Source organism: Hyperolius riggenbachi, chromosome 7, assembly GCF_040937935.1.
Source record: "Hyperolius riggenbachi isolate aHypRig1 chromosome 7, aHypRig1.pri, whole genome shotgun sequence".
NCBI lineage: Eukaryota > Metazoa > Chordata > Amphibia > Anura > Hyperoliidae > Hyperolius > Hyperolius riggenbachi.
The window spans coordinates 73,210,415-73,230,753 of record NC_090652.1 but is presented as its reverse complement, the minus strand read 5'-3'; the positions used below and the strand labels follow the sequence as shown (position 1 = coordinate 73,230,753).

At 46.2% G+C, this 20,339-nt stretch overlaps 2 protein-coding genes and 1 long non-coding RNA gene across 3 annotated transcripts in view; 1 reads left to right on the top strand and 2 right to left on the bottom strand.

Annotated features, from left to right (window-relative positions):
- The window catches only part of LOC137524338 (uncharacterized), a 128,919-nt gene extending 128,557 nt beyond the window's left edge, over positions 1-362 (bottom strand). The window contains exon 1 of the long non-coding RNA XR_011022661.1: positions 179-362. This is a non-coding gene — a long non-coding RNA (uncharacterized lncRNA). The remainder of the gene's footprint in view (positions 1-178) is intronic.
- Positions 1-10,440, top strand: part of MMP25 (matrix metallopeptidase 25) — a 37,939-nt gene extending 27,499 nt beyond the window's left edge. The window contains exon 10 of the mRNA XM_068244080.1: positions 9,976-10,440. Coding sequence (XP_068100181.1) covers positions 9,976-10,235 — 260 coding nt within the window. The 3' untranslated portion in view covers positions 10,236-10,440. The remainder of the gene's footprint in view (positions 1-9,975) is intronic.
- The window catches only part of SRRM2 (serine/arginine repetitive matrix 2), a 54,157-nt gene continuing 44,158 nt past the window's right edge, over positions 10,341-20,339 (bottom strand). The window contains exons 12-15 of the mRNA XM_068244079.1: positions 17,126-17,368; positions 14,165-14,269; positions 13,997-14,089; positions 10,341-12,004 (exon numbers count right to left, since the gene is read on the bottom strand). Of these exons, the coding sequence (XP_068100180.1) occupies positions 11,995-12,004; positions 13,997-14,089; positions 14,165-14,269; positions 17,126-17,368 (451 nt within the window). The 3' untranslated portion in view covers positions 10,341-11,994. The remainder of the gene's footprint in view (positions 12,005-13,996; positions 14,090-14,164; positions 14,270-17,125; positions 17,369-20,339) is intronic.

Sequence of the window (20,339 nt, the reverse complement as noted above, 5' to 3'; positions counted from 1 at the left end):
AAAAAAAAGAGGAAAATTCCATTCCTGCACTGAAACATTTATCCCTATCTTCTGGTCTCGTGGATTTAGGAAAAAATAATTTGGAACCTGAGCAAAACAGGTCCACCGAGTCCCCCATCTTTTGCAAATCATCTGGAACACCTCTTTGTTTAGAGACCACTCTGATGACAGAACTCACCGTTTCTGCTTAACTTGTCTGCCTCTATAGTCAGTGTCCTCTTTAAGTAGCGCTTTTAGGGATAAGAGATTGGCCACTGCCAAACAAAAATATCTTTGGTCTCTAGAGCAACTGGGATGTGGTTCCTCCCGTTTGTTTACAAAGGCCACCGTTGTGACATTGTCTGATTAAGTCCTCTTTTCCACGGGCAGTTGAACTGTGTGCTCAGCAAGCAGTTGCCAGGCAGCAGCAAGCAGTTACTAGGCAGCAGAAAGCAGTTGTGAGAGTTTGAGAGGCATTTCACTGCCTATCAACTGTCTGTGGAAAAGAGGCCTTAATAAGCACACAAGGCCTCTGAAGAATTTTGCCTACCGCCAACAAGGCTAGTTTAAAGGGACTCCGAGGGATGCCCTAATTAAAAAGAATACACTTCCCTGGGGCTTCTTCCAGCTCATGGTAGGCAACGAGGTCCCGCGGCATCCTCCTGGCCCCTCTCCTTCAGCCTCCGCCAGCCCCCGTTAGCGGCGTCGCCCGGGCCACTCTTCCTGGTTAATGACGCAATATGTCATCACGGCGGCCGCTTCGCGTCATCACGGCGGCCGGCGTGACAGGTCTGCGCATGCGCGGAAAGAAGACCGGCCCGCCACCAAGCCCGAGTGTCGCCGCTAACGGGGGCCGGCGGAGGCTGAAAGAGAGGGGCCAGGAGGACCTCGTCGCCTACCATGAGCTGGAAGAAGCCCCAGGCAAGTGTATTCTTTTAAATTAGGGCATTCCTCAGAGTCCCTTTAAAGTGACCCAGAGATGAAGAAAGCTGCAGTTTTTTTTTTTATTTATTTACCTGGGGCCTCCTCCAGCCCCATAAGCATGTCCTCCTACGATGTCGTATTCAGCTACGGTGAGCGGCTCAATGATGTCAGCGGCTGACGTCACTCAGTAAGACTGAGTCCAACTGAACCACTTGCCAGGAGTTGACTGCAGCTGATCGGAGGATTTTGGGAGGATGGCGAGGGACGCATCCATACTTATGGGGCTGGAGGAAGCTCCAGGTAAGTAAAAAACTGCCGTTTTATTCATCTATGGATCACTTTAACTGCTCTGAGCACCTGGAGAGTTTTGGACTGTTGAAACTATCGCCCCTGAAATGCTCTGTGGACCACATAAGCCCCTCAAACCCCACAAACTTGCACCAGTGGTTAAAACATTTTGTACAGGTTCCTTCCAGAATCTTTGACAGATTGGATTCCTCAAATCACCACTGATATTACACAATCTCCAGAAAAAAAAACTTCTGGAGCTCTCTGAGGTGCATTAGCACCCAAGGAACAACCACAATTGTTGACATCATCCCCAGCACCTGAGACACTACTTTGAGGATCGGTCTGCTGCTGCAAAAGCAATATTGCTCAGGTTAGCTTTAAAGGGATACTGTAGGGGGGTCGGGGGAAAATGAGTTGAAGTTACCCGGGGCTTCTAATGGCCCCCCACAGACATCCTGTGCCCACGCAGCCACTCACCGATGCTCCGGCCCCGCCTCCAGTTCACTTCTGGAATTTCTGACTTTAATGTCAGAAAACCACTGTGCATGCATTGCCGTGTCCTCGCTCCCGCTGATGGCACCAGGAGCATACTGCGCAGACCAAAGACCATACTGGACTTGTGCAATACACTCCTGGTGACATCAGCGGGAGCGAGGATGCAGCTGCGCAGGCGCAGTGGTTTTCAGACTTTAAAGTCTGAAATTCCAGAAGTGAACCGGAGGCGGGGCCGGAGCATCGGTGAGTGGCTGCGTGGGTACAGGATGTCTGAGGGGGACCATTAGAAGCCCCGGGTAAGTTCAACTCATTTTCCCCCGACCCCCCTACAGTATCCCTTTAAGATAGTTTCTGAAGGAAGACCATTTTCGGACTTGTCAAATCTATTGTTATACCCAAAAAGAGGGCCCTCTGGCTGGGAATGAAAAACAATCTTTCTACATTTCAAATCCAACCCAACCACTGCAGATGTTGAGAAACAACCTCCATATTTTCCTTTACATTTTCCAGTTCGCTCAGAATCAACAGGTCATCTAGATTAGACAATTGATATTGACTGTTCTATTAAAGGAACCAATGTCTCTCCCAGAACCTTTGTAAATGCACTTGGGGCAGAAGCCATCCCAAACAGGAGGCATACAAACTGGTAATCGTACACCACTCCCTTAACGTTTACTGCAAACCTTAGGAACTGTTGTAAGTTTTTGTGGATTAGGACATGCCTATAGGCATTCTGCAGATCCAATTAGGCCATAAATGCCCCATGCAACAAAAAATCCTTTAATGTAAAAATAGATTCCATCCGGACTTTTTTCTTTTTCATAAATTGAATTAGCTTTTTTTTTTTTAAATTCTACTTGATAATTGAACTTTATTGTCATTGTTCTTTGGTTTGAGACCGTGTTTTTAGGACCAAAATTGCCTTTTTGGATTTTTCAAAATGTCCAGACTCTGGACCGTTTTTGCCCTGTATTTAACCCCAATGGTACAGTTTCGTGTTTATGAAAAAACTTATTAACCACTGTTTTTTTGGGGAAGGTCTATTTGCCATTTCCTACAGAGCTAGATCTAACCTTGGACCAAACAACAGATCCCCTGTAAAGTCAACACCTCATACACATTTTTGAAACCAAATTTCCATTCCATGTCTTCAACCAGAGAGTGTGACACGCTACATTTGCCAAAGCTAAAAAAACTAAGTTTAGGCAGAAGCATCAGCTAAATAAGTAACACATTTACCCAGAACCGTAGTGGAGTTTAACAACTGCTTTGCAGTAGCACCAGCTGCAATCCTAGTTTTTAATTGGTTGACCCACAAATCCTTGCCACGCAAATGAAAGCTATCCCCAGACGGAAGGCCACCGCCTCACCAAGCCCTTTTAAGTATGGCATTGATATTTTTACTAAAATGATCCTTAAAGGAAACCTGAGCTGGAGTAAAGTAAAGAATCGATACTTACCCGAGGGCTCCTCCAGCCCCATGAACTCTATTGCCTCCCTCGACGTCCTTCCTGGTGGCTCTGATCCTCTGTTATAGCCCCCCGTAATTTGGCTTCAGTCGCGCCTCTCTGCGCATGTGGGGCCAGGCTGCGCACCTCCGTCAGGAGTGTTCTGCGTCTGGCAGCACTATATCGGGGACTGGAGCACGCATGCGGCTAGGCATGCACAGAGCGGCCGACTGAAGCCCTATTTCCATGGCTATTACATAGGAATGGAGCCACCTGGGACAATAAAAGGGAGGCAACAGAGTTCATGGGGCTGGAGGAAGCCTGTAACTGTCCTCGGATCCTTGAAAGATGTTAAGAATATACCGCTTGCACAAAAATACTTTTCTTTATTGGTAACAATCAGGGTGTAACTCTAGAGGAGTACTCAAATCCTGACCTTCCCTAGTATCCACACCCTCAGCGTTAGCTCCAGAATGAGCCTCTGCTCCCCAACTTCATCCTCCACCGCAGGTATCAGTGTGTGGACCAGTCTCGCTCAAGGAAGATGTATAGGTAACCAAAGAATAATTAATTTCTTCCCTAAAAGCCTGCAGTGTTTGTTGAATAGAGGGAACAGGCTGTTCATTTAGAACCTTTTCTGTACAAATCTTAGAGGGTTCTAGGATCAGTCAGTGCTAGTTTATTGTTACAAACAGGACATCGCTTATATCTAGGCCAGGGGTCCCCAAACCTTTTCGGGCAAGGGCCGGGTCAGCATACTTCAGACTGCTGGTGGGCCGGAACATACATAAGATGATGTTGAAAAACATTACATTGAATCTAGGTATTAATTCCCTCCCAATCATGCCTGGAGGAGAACCCCCAGCAGCAGCCATTCAGTCATGCAGCGCCCAAAGAACGTCTTTGTACACCAGACAGTGAAGCACACCCAGGTGACAACCTGCAGTCCAGTTGGACAGCAGTGTCACCTGATGCAGAATTGGATTGGAAGCCAGCAAATGACTGTTAGCTGGCTTCTACAGTATGTGGATGGGTGGGGCCAGCACTGCTATTCTATATGTGGGTCGCTGGTATTTAAAGAGACTCCGAGCAGTGCATAAACTATGGAAAGATGCATACCATTCTGAAGCTCTCTTTCTCCTCTTTCCAACGATATATAAACCGCCGCTTTACGCCTTTTAGTTTTCGCTATTTTTGCGATCAAAATCGAAAGATAAAATTAAAATCTCACCTTCGGGGGAGCTGGATTGCTCTCACTCTGCACCGGGTCTGCATGTTTACAGTGGACCTGAACTCAACTTCCTCTCTGCTCTAAAGAATAAGCAACAGCATAACATTTAAAGAAAATTATGTCTTTGTTACGGGCGAATACAAACCCTACAATAAATTTGCAATGTGTCTACTTCTTGGGTTAACATCCTGTTTGCAAATTAGCTGCTCTGCTGAGGCAGCCAGCTGACAGAGCTGAGAGATCAAATTACACTATGGAATAGTCACAGATAAGGTTGAATTGGATAGGCTAAAAATTCTAAACACACACAGGGTGCATATCTATTTTCCTCCTCTCCTGTGCAAGAGTTCAAGTCCACGTTAACAGGATCCAGCCTGCAGCAGGAGCGGTCTCTCTCACAGCAGAGAACCAGGGTTGTGGACTCAGAGTTGGAGTAATTTTTGGTCCTTGGAATCAGAGTTGGAGTCGGTGGCTTCATAAACTGAGGAGTCGGATGATTTTTGTACCAAATCCACAGCCCTGGTAAGTATTAGACTAAGGAGTCTGAGCCATTTTTGGTACCTGGAGTCTGAGGTTTCATAAACTAAGGAGTCAGAGTGAGTCAGAGGATTTTTGTACCAACTCTACAGCCCTGCAGAGGGCAACAAACGGCCATCCAGCATGTGCACACTTGCCTTCAAATCACTTCCTGTATGTAGTCACCTGACCGGAAGGGCAGATTCCCCTTAGGGCCCTTTTCCACTAGCGCGTTTGCGCTAGCTGAATCGCAAAACCGCAAACCGCTAGCGATTTTACAATCGCTACGGTTTGCTTTTTAACATAGGAATCGCGGTAGGTCATTTCCACTACCGCGATTCTTTTTTACTTGATCGCGATCGCGCCGCGGAGCGACTTTTGCCGCGATTTTGCTATGCAGTGCATAGCATAGCAAAATCGCGGCCGCAAACGTCGGGAAAACGGCGGAATTGCGATTCAGCAATCGCTAGCGTTCAGCGCGAACGCTAGCGACTGCTAGTGGAAAAGGGCCCTTAAAGGGAAGCTAAAGCGAAAGTGATGTAGAGGTTGCCATATTGATTTCCTTTTAAACAATGCATATTGCCTGGCTGGCCTGCTGATCCTATGCCTCTAATGTTTCCAGCAACAGACCATGAACAAGCATGCAGATCAGGTGTTTCTGACTGAAGTCTGACAAGATTAGCTGCATGCTTGTTTCAGGTGTGTGTTTGTCCAGATACTACTGCAGCCAAAGAGATCAGCAGGACAGCCAGGCAACTGGTATTGCTTAAAAGGAAATAAATATGGCAACTTCTCTTTAGGTTCCATTTAAGAGAGAAAGCCCATCCAATGGCTAATAACGGGACTCTTGCCAGATATCCAGTCATTTACTCCATGGACTTCTGCAGCCATGCCAAAAATCCTCCGCCACAGACCTCTTCCGCAATGAGTGCAAAACAATATGTGCTCATCCAGCACGTCAACTGGACTGTGGAGGGGCCTTGCCATCCGGAGCTACAAGTAAGGAACCAAGGCAAGCCTTGCAGGAGTAGAAAGCCAGGCATACCCTGCAAACATTCAGCACATGGCGACAGGCAATAGACTGCCTCACTACCACAGCCTCAGCGCACCCATAAGGAATCTACCTGCAGCCCAGCACATAGACCAAATACCCAGGAAAGACACTGACCCACCTGGACGCAGGAAGACAGCACTGCGGGTGTACTAACCATGCCATTACTTTATAGGGCAAGTGCTGTCTGTCTAAAGCAAATACAATTCTAGGATGCATAAGACAGGAACTAGCTCAAGACGCTAGTATACTACTCCCTCACTTGGGAGGCCATATTTGGAGTATGGGATACAGTTTTGGGTGCCACACTACAGAAAGAACATTGACCACCTAGAACGGGTACAAAGACGGGCAACTAATTTAATCGGGGAGATGGAAGATCTCACCAAGTTAAATAAGAGGGGACCTAATTAACATGTATAAATACATCACAGAAAAATACTAAGGCTTGGCAGATGAGCTTTGTACAATGGACAAGTGGACATGATCTGCGTATGGAGGAAAAGTGTTTTTGCCATCTATTTAGAAAGGGGTCCTTCACAGAGAGTGGTTTAACATTTGGAATACCTCAGGAAGTAGTCATGGCAAACTCTTTCTCTGCATTTAAAGAAGTCTTACTTTCCTTGCATTGAAGGGCATCCACGGCTATAATCATTAGGTAATTTCCGGGACAGTTGATACAGGGATTTATCCGACTGTCATCTGGAGTCCTGATGGAATTTTTCCCTTTTAAGGCTAATTGGCCTTGTAAGGTTTTTTTCGCCTTCCCCTGGATCAACGGGTCCAGGAGCCGTATATGTGCGGGTTCAGGAGGTTTTCTTTTTTTTTTTCTGGTTGAACTTGATGGACGGAAGTCTTTTTTTCAACCTAACTATGTAACCATGTTTCTGCTTGTGGGAGGATCAACATCTCATCTTTGCCCTGAAGGATTGTGGGAAAATACAGTATTATTGTGGGCGTTTAGCGTCTGTTCATGTTAGGACATGTGCCAACTGTAAATTTGAAAGTGCAGTACCAGGGGGAAAAAAAATTATAAAAATTGTACCATGTATTGGCATAAAGCAGATATGAACTGAAAACTTCCTCTCCGCTTTAAAAGATAAGCAACAGCATAACTTTTAAAGAAAACCATTTCTTTGCTACAGCTGATACAAATCCTGCAATCTCCAGTGTGTCTACTTCCTGCTTTCATGGACGCAGACATATTTAACATCCTGTGTTTGCATATTAACTGCTCTGTGAGGCAGCCAGCTGACACAGCTGAGATATTATAGTTGTATTTAGTCACAGATGAGGGGGAATTAGACAGGCCAAACTCTCTAAATACATAAAGTGCATGTCTCTGTTTTCTTCCTGTCTTGTGCAAGAGTTCAGGTCCACTTTAAACTATAGAAAGCCCCATAATGTGCACTTTCCCCCTCCACTGGAAGCCACTCCATCTCTCTTCCTCATAAAAACGGAAGAAGCCCTCTGCCATAGCAGACTGAAATGTCTGTACAGAACTCGACTGAAGGAACTACTCTTAATACATTCAGGCCACAGCCATCGTGCACGTGGCCTCTGTCAAGCTCTTAATTGCCTACCAATTAACCAGAGGATCCAGTTCAAACTCTTAAAGGGAAGGTTCAGGGAGGGGATTAAAAAATAAAAATAAATTTCCACTTACCTGGGGCTTCCTCCAGCCCGTGGCAGGCAGGAGGTGCCCTTGCCGCCGCTCCGCAGGCTCCCGGTGGTCTCCGGTGCCATTTCCCGGCACTTCTGCGTCCCACGCCGGTGCGCTGACGTCATCGGACGTCCGCTGGGCTGTACTGCGGAGACCACCGGGAGCCTGCGGAGCGCCGGCGAGGGCACCTCCTGCCTGCCACGGGCTGGAGGAAGCCCCAGGTAAGTGGAATTTTTTTTTTTTTTAATCCCCTCCCTGAACCTTCCCTTTAACCTTAAACTTCAAAGCTCTCCACAATCTCTCTCCCCTGTACACCTCCTCAAAAGTTTCCAGATACCAACCCAACCGCAATCTCACGAGCTTTTATCCTCCCCTAGAATCACCACCTCACATTCACAAGACTTCTCACATGCTTCCCCCCCCCCTCTGGAATGCCCTTCTACAGCACATCCATAACTCTCCAACCTTTGAAATCATTAAACACTCCCTCAAAACTCACTTTTTTCCAAAAGCATACGCTCTAACTTAAACCATTCCCCTTCAAACTCTCAAGTTTTACTCCTTACTAGATAACCTAAACACACACTGCCTGTATTTATACTGCATACTTCCCCACCTCGTTTCCCCCCATTCCTTTAGATTGTAAGCTCGCAAGGGCAGAATTCACATCCCTTTCGGTATTAGATTTTGTTGTTCATTTCATAGCTTGCACTCTGTTATACACTGTATTCATCATGTTACATTTGTCATTGTAATCACCAGTTCTATATTTTGTACCAGTGTCCATATTTGATGTATATCATTGTGTGTAACATTATGTAACCCTTGTTTGTTTTCCTACAGCGCCACAAAATATGTTGGCACTTTATAAATCGATTATTGATATGGTTTTTAGTTGGGCTATTAGTAGAGTTTGCATTTGAAGGACAACTATCGTAATCAATTATAAAACACATACCGTATTTTTCAGACTATAACAACAACAACAAATAACATTTGTAGAGCGCTTTTCTCCCATAGGACTCAAAGCGCTCTATCAGACGCTCCTGACCATAAGACGCCCCTAGGTTTAGAGGACAAAATCCAGGGAAAAATGTATACTAAACCTGATGCATCCATGGTGAAGGGGCATCTTATGGGTTACGCCCCCTTGGTACCTCTTATGTCTCTGTGTACTCCTCTATGCCCCTTGTGTCCTCCTCTATGCCCCTTTGTATCCCCCGTGTCCTCCTCTATGCCCCTTTGTGTCCTCCTCTATGCCCCTTTGTATCCCGCCTGTGTCCTCCTCTATGCCCCTTTGTGTCCTCCTTTATGCCCCTTTGTGTCCCCCTTGTGTTCTCTATGCCCCTTTGTATCCCCCCTGTGTTCTCTATGCCCCTTTGTATCCCCCCTGTGTCCTCCTCTATGCCCCTTTGTGCCCCCCTTGTGTCCTCCTCTATGCCCCTTTGTATCCCCCGTGTCCTCCTCTATGCCCCTTTGTGTCCCCCTTGTGTCGTCCTCTATGCCCCTTTGTATCCCCCGTGTCCTCCTCTATGCCCCTTTGCGTCCCCCGTGTCCTCCTCTATGCCCCTTTGTGTCCTCCTCTATGCCCCTTTGTATCCCCCCCTGTGTCCGCTATGCCCCTTTGTGTCCTCCTCTATGCCCCTTTGTGTCCTCCTCTATGCCCCTTTGTATCCCCCGTGTCCTCCTCTATGCCCCTTTGTGTCCCCCCTGTGTCCATGTCCCTTTGTATCCCCCTGTGCCCGCTATGCCCCTTTGTGCCCCCCTTGTGCCCTCCTCTATGCTTCTTTGTATCCCCCGTGTCCTCCTCTATGCCCCTTTGTATCCCTCGTGTCCGCTATGCCCCTTTGTGACCCCCTTGTGTCCTCCTCTATGCCCCTTTGTGTCCTCCTCTATGCCCCTTTGTGTCCCCCTTGTGTCCTCTTCTATGCCCCTTTGTGTCCCCCTTATAGTCCAAAAAATACAGTACATATAAAATGTGCACTTCACCCAGCGCAAAATGCACGGTACATTTTTCTTATGTCACTTACAGAAGGCAGTGACGATCTGTCAGGTTTAGTCCATCTTGTCCTGGGGGATTCTCAGTTTCTCAGGATTCTCAGTCATCTATTTACAAAAGCACTTACTGAAGGGCAGTTCAGTTCAGCTGCCAGATTAGTGTGCAAATGGGGAGGGAAGCTGGCTGTCATCTTTGTATAGCTCCTTTCCAGGAGCGGCTTTTGTAAAGAATGCTGAGGTCTCCCCATGAGATGGACTAGTCCAAAATCGGTCTGACTTTTTTTTTCAGTAGTGGCCCTTTAAGCCATCAATAACTGATTGGTCCTTTACAGATCCAGTTAACTTTTTACATAATATATTCTCTTCATATTCTCTGTAGGCAACACCTATTTTTTCAAGGGATCCCAATACTGGCAATTCACGGGCGCCAACGTGGAGGCGGAGCCTGGCTACCCTCGCAGCATCGCCCGGGAGTGGATGTACTGCAATGCAGAGGCTCCGACACAGCCGCCAGAAGGACGCGACCAGAAGGGCTGTCACTGTGCGTGTTCAGCAGGAAATAAAGTGGCTGCCCGTTTCGTTAGTCTCGGTGCCACCAGTGTAGCCATCATGCTTGGTCTGCTGATCTCTGGCTCATAATGGCAAACATACAAAGTTATCCCTTGTACAAGAGGCCCAGACCCTCATACATTCACACTCGCACACGCCCTCATATTGAGGTCACCAATTAGTACCGGCTACAGGTCCTGGCATAGCCCAAATCTTTTATTGACTGAAAGAATTCTCGCTGTACAGATTACAAAACAAAAAAACCCCAAAAAACAAAATAAACACATAAGAAGAAGTTTCACGTTTCTCAATTCACTTCTTACGAAATTTCCTATGCAGAACAAATGGGAGAACGGTTGGGACCAACGTCCTTCGTAGGACAGGGTGGCACAGGACTGTCACCAACTGTGCCTTCCAAGGACAGGGTGGAAGCAATGTGTCACCAGGTGTCTTTGAAGGACAGGGCACCCATTAACCTTTCACTGGGTGTCTCTTAAAGACAGCATGTCCATTAGCTCAATCACCAGGTATCTCTGAAGTTCAGGGCTCACATTAGCCTATCACCAGGTGTCCCTGAAAGACGGTGTCCATTAGCTCAATCACCAGGTGTCTCTGAAGGACAGGGTGTCATTCACCTTTCACTGGGTGTCTCTGAAAGCCAGGGTTTCCATTATCTCAATCACCAGGTATCTCTGAAGAACAAATCGCCATGTCTCTGAAAGACAGGAATCCATTGGCATATCACAAAAAGCCCTGAGAGACAGGGTGCCAATAGCTCATCACTGGTTGTCTCTGAAGGACAGGGTGCCAATAGCTCATTACTGGTCATCTCTGAAGGACAGGGTGCCAATAGCTCATCACTGCTTGTCTCTGAAGAACAGGGTGCCAATAGCTCATCACTGGTAGTCTCTGAAGGACAGGCCGCCATTTGTCTGTCACCAGGGATCTCTATTGGAATAGAGCTGTTACTAGTGGTGTCTTTCATGGACAGGGTGGTATCAAGAGCTCTTGGTGACAAATTGAGCATGTGGTGCCATGAGTGTGGTCAACAGGTGTCCTTTAAGGGAAAAGTGGCACAGGTTTTCTACTGGTTGAGACTTTTGAAGACAGGATGGATTCAGTCACCAGGAGTCTCTAAAGCATAGGGTGCCTTAGTCCATATCACGGTGCCCTTGAAAGATGAGATGGGACACAGGTCTGTCACCAGTTGTGTCTTTCAAGGATAGGTTGCCATCAGTCTGTCATCAAGAGTCCTTGATGGTCAGAGAGGTGCAGGTCTGCCTTGTCTTTCGAGTACAATTTGTCATTAATTCATGATGACGTTCTCTGGAGGGCAGAATGGCACAGGTCTCTTACCAGCTGTGTCTTTCGAGGACAGGGTCGCTATTATTCTGTCACAGGCTGACTTTGACAAGCAGGGTGGCACAGGTCTGTTGCCGGTTGTGTCTTTCTAGGACAGGGTGCCGATAGTCTATCACTGGATGTCCTTGAAAGGCAGAGGTGGCACAGATGCGTCACTGGGAGTCTGAGGGACAGGGCAGCACTGGTTATGCATAAAGTCAGGACAACATTGTGCCAATAAAAATTCCTTTAGATGGAAGGAGGTGTGGTGGATTCACATTATATCATCTCTGTGAAGGAGACTGGCAGAGTCCCTGCGAAGTGCTAGGAGGAAAGTCCGGTGGCATTCTACAGTGAACGCCAGGAGGAGATGTCTGTACATGAGGGGAAATCCCAGCAGTCTATAAGCTCCAAAAATAAGACAAAATATCCAGCAGCGCCCTCTGCAGGTAAGAGAGAAGAAAAGCTCCCACTAGTGTAGAGTTGAGGGACAGGCAAGCCTGCTCATTCAAGGAGATCTGCAGAGAGGATACAGAAGAGAATACATCAGGATATGTGCGGAACAAACACCTATACATCCACCCACTATAACCATCATCCTCTGCAATGCTTGCTGGTCAGAAAGAACATCTCACAATACTCCACACCCAGAGTGTCCCATTCACTTCATTCTAAAGCTTACACCACTTATTGGGAGGATTGGCAGAGTTACCCTAAACCAAATTTGTCAATATGTCAGCCCCCATAACCCTCTCACTTCAGGTGCCTTAAAAGGAACCCAAGGTGTGAGCTCTATGGAAGCTGCCATATCTTTTTCCTTTTAAACAATACCAGTTACCTGGAAGTCCTGCTGATCTGTCAGTAGGGTGTAAATCACACACATGAAACAAGCATGCAGCCAATCTTGTCAGATCTGCATGCTTGTTCAGGGTATACAGATTAAAGTGAACCCGATTTGATTGTGTCAAACAGGACAGCCAGGCAATGTGCATTATTTAAAAGGAAATAAACATGTCAGCCTCCATATCCCCCTCACCTTGGGTTCCCTTGATGTGAGGGGGATATGGAGGCTGAGCTACTTTATTTCCCTTTTAAACACACATTGCCTGGCTATCCAGCCAATTCTCTGCCTCTAATACTTTTAGCCATAGCCCCTGAACAAGCATGCAGCAGATGCGCCGCTCTAAATGAAGTTTGAGAAGATCAGCCACATGCTTGTTACAGGGGTGCGATTCATACACTACTGACCAGAAAGATCAGCAGGACTGCCAGGCAACTGGTTGACCACTATCGGGAGAAATACATACATAGAAATTATACATTTCTCCCAGAGCAAAATGCACTATGTATTTTTTTTTCCTCGTGCTCCTGTCACTTAAAGTAGGCAGTAAAAAGCTGACAGATCACCTTTATTCTTTACAAAAAATACTCCCCGGAAAGTATCTATACTACAGCTTCGTTACTCATTTGCACACTAGATCGGCAGTTGGACTGAGCATTGGCAGTTCAGTAAATGCTTTAGTAAATAAAGAAATACCTGAGAGTCGCCCATGAGGAGATAGACTAGTCCACAACCTGACAGATTTGTCAGATTTTCACTACCTGCTGTAAGTGACAGCAATACAGGAAAAAAGTAATTTATAGTGCATTTCACTCTGGATTATAATGTACTTCTTATATGTATGTTTTTTAAAGGTTATAATTTTTCATGATAGGTGTCCTTTAAGCTTGCATTAATAGATGCAGGTGGAGCTCTTCTTTTGTGTGGTTGAAAGCAGCTGCGTTCCAACAACCCATTTCCTCATCTTTCTGCAACCTCTGCTTTAAAGTGAACCTCCAGACTAAAAATCTACTCAGCGGCACTGAAAAGGCTTGGTGTTTAACAGCATCAGAACTTTGTTTTTCTTACCCAAGCCTCATTTTTAGCTGCACAGAAGCTAAGCTCTGCCCAATCAAAGAAATCTGCCGGGTATTTTCCCCCTAATTCTGTGCAAAGCATGATGGGATTTCTGATGTTCTCGTTGCCTAGGGAGCGCAACTGGGGGGGTTGATCAGGACACAGGACAGTTGGAACTGTCATGCTCCCTGCCACCTCCTTTCAACCAAAAAGATGGCTGCCCTCATGAAATCACAAACATGTGCCTGTTCTTTTAAAACAGGGTGGGTAAGAGATTATATTACCTATCTATTTTAATTAACATAACTAATGTAACTTAATGACAGTATGTTTGTTTAGGCTGAAGTTACCCTTTAAGAGATATATGTATAAGCCTATTCATTACACATCCCCTGAATTAAATTTCCGTGCCAGCTTCCCCTCGGCTCTGGCAGAAACAGCCGAGCCCTCAGATAGAGATAAGTACCCCCAGGAACACATTTCCTTATTACAGGTTTCCTTTCATTGACCTGACTATTTCCCACTGTAGTCAGTATGGTAGGCAGTATTCTCTTGGTAGCGTGGTACTCATTCCTAGTGGATTAAATAGCATGTGCAGAGATTAGGCCATTACCTGGAGGGTCTTCTGTGAGGGTACCGAGGTCCTGGTGAATCTCTCCGGCGTTTCCTGTCCGGGGAGCCGCGGCTTCTGTTGTAATCGCGCTCTCTGAAAGGGAGAAGATGGGTCAAGATATGTTCCCACAAATCAGATGAAAGACATGACATAAAATGGGCCACTCACCTCCTTCGGGGCGGGGGAGAAGGTGGACGGCGTCTCTCTGCCGGGGAGTAGCTGAGGGAACGAGAATCTCTCAGCGAGTCGATGGGCTTCCGCGGACTGCGAGACCTGTTGAAAAACAGACAGAAGCCTTTAGCGTGCTACCTAATGCCAAATATTACACGATTCACCAATCTAAATGTGGAAACCGAGATGCACTGAAGCAGGCTATGATACCAAATACGGCTGCACCCAATTCAAGTGTGTCCTACAATGCAGAATATGGCTGTCCCTGCCTCAATTGTGTCCTACAATGCCAAATATGGCTGTACACAACCCCACGTGTTCCCTACAATGCCAAATACGGCTGTCCCCGCCTCCAGCATGTCCTACAATGCAGAATACAGCTGTCTCCATCTCATGTGTGTCAAACAATGCTGAATACGGCTGTCCACCGACTCAAGTGTGTCCTACGCTGCCAAACACGGCTATCCCTGCCTCAAGTGTTTCCTACAATGCCGAATACGGCTGTCCTCACCTTATGTGTTTCCTACAATGCCGAATACGGCTGTCCTCACCTTATGTGTTTCCTACAATGCCGAATACGGCTGTCCCCACCTCATGTGTGTCCTACAATGCCGAATACGGCTGTCCCCACCTCATGTGTGTCCTACAATGCCGAATACGGCTGTCCCCACCTCGTGTGTGTCCTACAATGCCGAATACGGCTGTCCCCACCTTGTGTGTCCTACAATGACGAATACGGCTGTCCCCACCTCATGCGTTTCCTACAATGTCGAATTTTTGGCTGTCCCCACCTCAAGTGTGTCCTGTTTTCCATTTGTAAAGCAGCCCCCACACCACCAGAGGGCACCAGTACTAAAAAGAGTGACTTTTTCACCGCTTCACACAAAACAAAAAGTTTGCCTTCTTAAAAGAGAAGGTATTTGGGATAGCTCAGGTTCTGGAGGTGTGGCTAGCTTACAGGAACAAAGGAGAATTAGCATATTCAGCAGTGATGCATCGTGGGAGACATCGTATGCTCACTCCAACCTGAATTATCGCAAATACCATCCGTTTTAAGAAGGCAAACTTTACACACGCCAATGAGTTCTGGTTCACCATGAGCTTGCTGGGTAGTCTGTACCACTTCACACAAGTGATTCTAGGTTTGTGAAACGTTATTTATCTTACCACACACTTCTCTATCTCCTCTTATTGGCACTGGTGAGGCAGAATAGAATGTTCGGTTAATACAGCTGCAAAGAACCTCAGCCATCTATCTAGGTGGATGATTTACACATCTGAGCAGTCGTCCTTACAGCTGGACTGTCAGCTATAAAATCATATTCCATTTACCCACTGCTGTGTTAATGTAGTCTACATCCTGTCCCTGCATTGCAAGCATTCCAATACAACCATAAATGTGTAATAAATCTTATCAGTCAGCCTGGCTCTTTTCTCAAACATTGCCAGCGAGAGTGAAGCTAGTTATTTTCCCCTCCCACATTCCTGATCCCTTACTGATTGGCTGAGGGCAGTTCAGTGTGACACGAGACTCAGAAGGAAATTAGAAGATAAACCACATCACCCCTCTGCAAAAACTGCAGAAATCCAATGTACGTTTTGCTCATGTGTTTACAAAGCAAACTAGATAGGACAGTGCAGTTCTGTATACACCATTCCAGTCAGAGGAGTAAGTGAGGAAATGACATCAAGAATTGCTTCAGTCAGGCAGAAAAGATGGAGAATGCCTGGAACAGTTTTCACTTTATTTACTGTAATAAAAATGTGGACAGTACAATACATACGTTATGTAATTAGAACATGTATTTACCAACTTTTATGTGTTTTATTACCTGGGATAGTATGGCTGACATTTTTTTAATGTGTCCACACATTAATCAATGTAACGGCAAATCAACCATGAGAGATCTCGGATCGATTACAAATAATAAAAAAAAATTAAAAATCTGTTGCCTGTCCATACACTGCAGATCGATTTCCAATAGATTTCAGCACAAAATCTATCAGAATTCAGCCTAGTGAGGTCACCTTCAATGCCTGTCTGATTCCAAAGTGTAATGCCGGGAATACACAGTGCGTTTCCGAGGCTCATTTGAGCCATTAGATGGCTCGATTGATAATTTCTGACGTGTCCGATCACCCGCCGATTGATTCTGCGGGTGGGACAATAGAAAAAGATAAGGAAAATGAGCAGAAGAAAAGAGAATCGCCCGCGGTGATGAGAGGGAATCATTCCGGTGGCATAATCCAGCCGCGGAAAGTCCCGTGTATTCCCGGCATTAAATGCCTGATTCCCCCTGCGCTGTAAATTCTCTCCCGACTTCCAGTGTACTGCTCAATTACCCGTTATCACGAGAAAAGTGTGCATCATCATACACATGCCTGGTGCCACATTCACTCGCGGTGACGGCGGAGGATGGTGTCATCGGCCATGGGTCTGTCTGGTACATCATATCGAATGATTTGAATCCAATCAAGCACTTTTGAACGAATGACCAATTTATACATTCAACCCAAAATTACTCGAATCACCTGATAATTTCACCCTATTCGGTCAATCATCCTACAAAACCAGTAGATGCATTGCCACTTTTATGCGAATGAGTGATGTTCACTCTCTTGTGGCTAGGCCTGCAGAGATCCCAAGCCCTTACCTCGGCAGGTAATGAGGAGACAACAGGCTGGTTGTCAAGGGAGGCCTTTTAAAAACAGCCCACCAAATAGACTAAGTACTGCTAAGTAGTAAACCGGACATCACACAGCTCATCCCATCCTGGAACATGAATGATCTGCGCTGCGGTGCGTAATCACAGAAGACAACGTCGCATAACGTATGGGCAATGTCACACAGCATTCAACCCTCATAGCTGAGGTCCATAAACTGCTGAAGGCTGCTTCACAGACCTCCAACTGAGCTGAGCAATGAAGAATGCCAGGTAAAGTGTCTGCAGGGCTCACCTCCTCCTTCCGGGCGATGGTCCCTTCTTGTTGCTGGATTTACTCGCTGATTTATGAGAGGACGAGGAAGAGGAGGAGGATGAGGAAGAGGAGGAAGAGTCCGAGTCGGATGAGGAGTGTGAGGAAGATGAAGAGGACGATGAGGAAGAGGAGGAGCTGGAGCTTCTGGAGCGGCGGGACTCTGCTTTAGATGGAGGAACCAGATCTGGCTTCTGTTGCTCTGCAGGGAGCGGGCTGGGGACCCTGGAGAAAAAGGACAAACTGATCACCTGGCAACACAAATGACCATACTTAAGTCATAGTACATTACCTGTTCCCTGAATTAAAGCGGTACTGTAGTGACATACAGTAAAATACAGTTATTTAGTATACCCTCTTATGTTAAATATCCTGGTTGCAATATCAGAAATACTTCATATTTGTATATATTGCTTAATGTTGGATTTAAGTGATGTTTAGCATAGGCTCCGACACCTAACCTTTATCCCCCTCCCCGGGCACCAAATATCAGTGATAAGCGCCTGCTATTTGTAGCCGCAGTTTCCATGGCCTGCACCAAAAGTTATGTTTCCATGTTCAAAGAATGTGGCATTCAAAATAAATTAATGTTTTTCATTGCTGACCCCCCCCCCCCCCCCTAAAAAAACATTGTCCCATAAGAGTACTGGCGGCACCAGACTGTGTAATAGTCCACCTTCACAGGTGACTGTTCTGGTTCCTCCGCCGTGCAGTAACTCGCGCAACTGAAGCTTCCAGATCTGTGCTCCATCTATGCACAAGGGAACAGACAGGCAAGTTACCGCTTACTGGCTTAACCCCATGCCGGCAAAGGTGGGAGGTCTTGTATAAAACAATAGGCGGGGAGATAAGACTAATGCCGGGAATACACGGTACAAACTCGATTATGCCGCCGGATGGATTCCCGCTCGTCCCCGCGGCGATTCTCTTACCTTCTGCTCGTTTTCCTTATCTTTTTCCATTGTCCTGCCCGTGGTATCGAGCACAGAATCGATCCGGCGGGTTATCGGACATGTCGGAAATTATCAATCAAGCCATCTAATGGCTAGATCGAGCGGTACAAACCGTGTATTCCCAGCATTAGATTAGGCAGCAATAGCAGGCAGCCTCCGTGGATAGATCAGTAAGGATGTTTGTAGCATTCTAATATCTCCTTGCATACTCTTCATACAAGACTTCCCATCTTAGCCAGCATAGAGTTAAGTGTTTGAGGTTGCTATGCAACAGCAAGCAGCGAATGAGCGGTAAGCATGGCGGTCTGTTCCCTTGTGTGGAGGGGTGACCAGTATTTAGACTCTGCCAGTCACAGGGCTCTTTACAGAATGGAGGCCCCCTGCCAAGGAGGACAATTCTGCAGCTGAACGCAGTCACCACTCTTATGTGAGAGCATTTTTCATGTACAGCAAGGACAAGGGGATCACTTTATATTGAATGTCACATTCTCTGAATATCCTCAAAATGCAAGCAAAGGGAAGAGTACAAGACCCCTACGCCGGTGTCTCTTGGGGTACACCAGTGCAAGTACAGATGCATCGGCACCACTGCGAAGCATTTAAAGTGAACCAGAGACGAAGCACCCTCACGTATGTACCATAAATATATCAGTGGGAACATTAGAGAAAACATCTACCCTGCTCTCTGCTTTATCCTTCACTGCTCAGCCTCCTTGTTATCAGCCCTGATAAAATCCCCGACTGAGCATTTAGTCTGGCTTTGCTCAGGAATCATTATAGCCGAGTCTGTCTAATCTAATGTCTTTTCAAGCCCAAACCTGCTCCCTTCTGGCTCTGCTTTCTCATTTCAGTATACTTGCAGCATCACAGAAAGTTGTAATGCGATGGGGGGAGCTGCTAAAGTGGATCCGAGATGTAAAACTAACTATAACAAGTAGCTTGTCTATATATATCTTACCTAAAGTTTAGATAGTTTACACAGCATATCTAGCTGCAAACAGCTTCAAAAGTTTATGATTATTTATTCCTGTGAAACTATGAGGGCAACCATGTTCCGTCTGTCACATTGTCACAGGCTGAGGGCTGGAAATGCTATCAGCTTGCCTGTGTGTAAATTCAGTCCCCTCCCCTCTGCCTCTGAAATCAATGGCTAGTAACCTTCTCCTCCTCCTGCCCAGACTGAGCTCCCATAAGCCCTTGCTACAGTGCCAAGGCACAAAAGGAGCTGTGGGCGAGGCCTGTTTAGTTTATAGGGAATTAGAGTATTAAAACAATGCAATGAGTAAAAGTTTATCCCGAATCCACTTTAAGTACCAGCGGTCTCTGACCCCTTAAGGACCAGTCTGCTGGTACAGAAACTGCGGAATCCCGACGGATAACGACGAATCGCCGCACATACAAGTCACAATCGCTGTCACCGCCGCACATCGGGAAACTGGGCCACCCACTCTGCCGTCTCAGTCATGTGAGCAGGTCAGGAGCCGCTTTCATTGGCTCCTGACCCTGTCTTTTAATGTAAGCCAATGGGATTTGCTTACAGTAATGACAGGGCCAGGAGCCAATGAAATCAGCTCCTTACCCACTCACGGGGCTCTGCTGTCATAGAGACAGGCAGAGCAAGTTAGCTGCGACGGGACAAGACGGTAATGCAGCGGCGAGATCAGCGGGAATGAGGAAAACGGCGGATACGCAGAGCAGTGGCTGATTGAACTCTACACCCTGCCAGCCAGGTAACCACCAAAAAAGGGCATAGATTTCAATCACTGCAGTCCTAAAGTAGTTAAAGTGGACCCAAATTAAAAATACAAGATTTCAGAAATAAAATCTATTTTCTAAATTATAATAATAAATAGCAGCCTTTTTTCAGCTGCATGATGACATATATAAAATATTTTACATTTATTGGAGGAACCCCTCCCTTCTTTTCAAATTGCCGGGACAAAATCCGGCAAACTGGTGGAGTAGGTGGTGTCCGGCAATGGAGGAATTGCTAATGGATGCCACCTGTATAACCCTAGTTATGCAAAGAGAAGGGTGAAAAGCATGCACTGAAATGCTCATAGGTTTGAAGGAGTGTTTATCTTTGTATGTGTCAGATTGGTGCAACTAAATATTTTTAATTAAAAAAAATGTTTAGTTTGGGTCCGCTTTAAATCTAGATTTGTTAGAGGTTTTGAGAAATGGGGATTTCATTTTGCACAAAGACCACTAAATAATATGCTTTTCTGATAAACTGTGTTTTG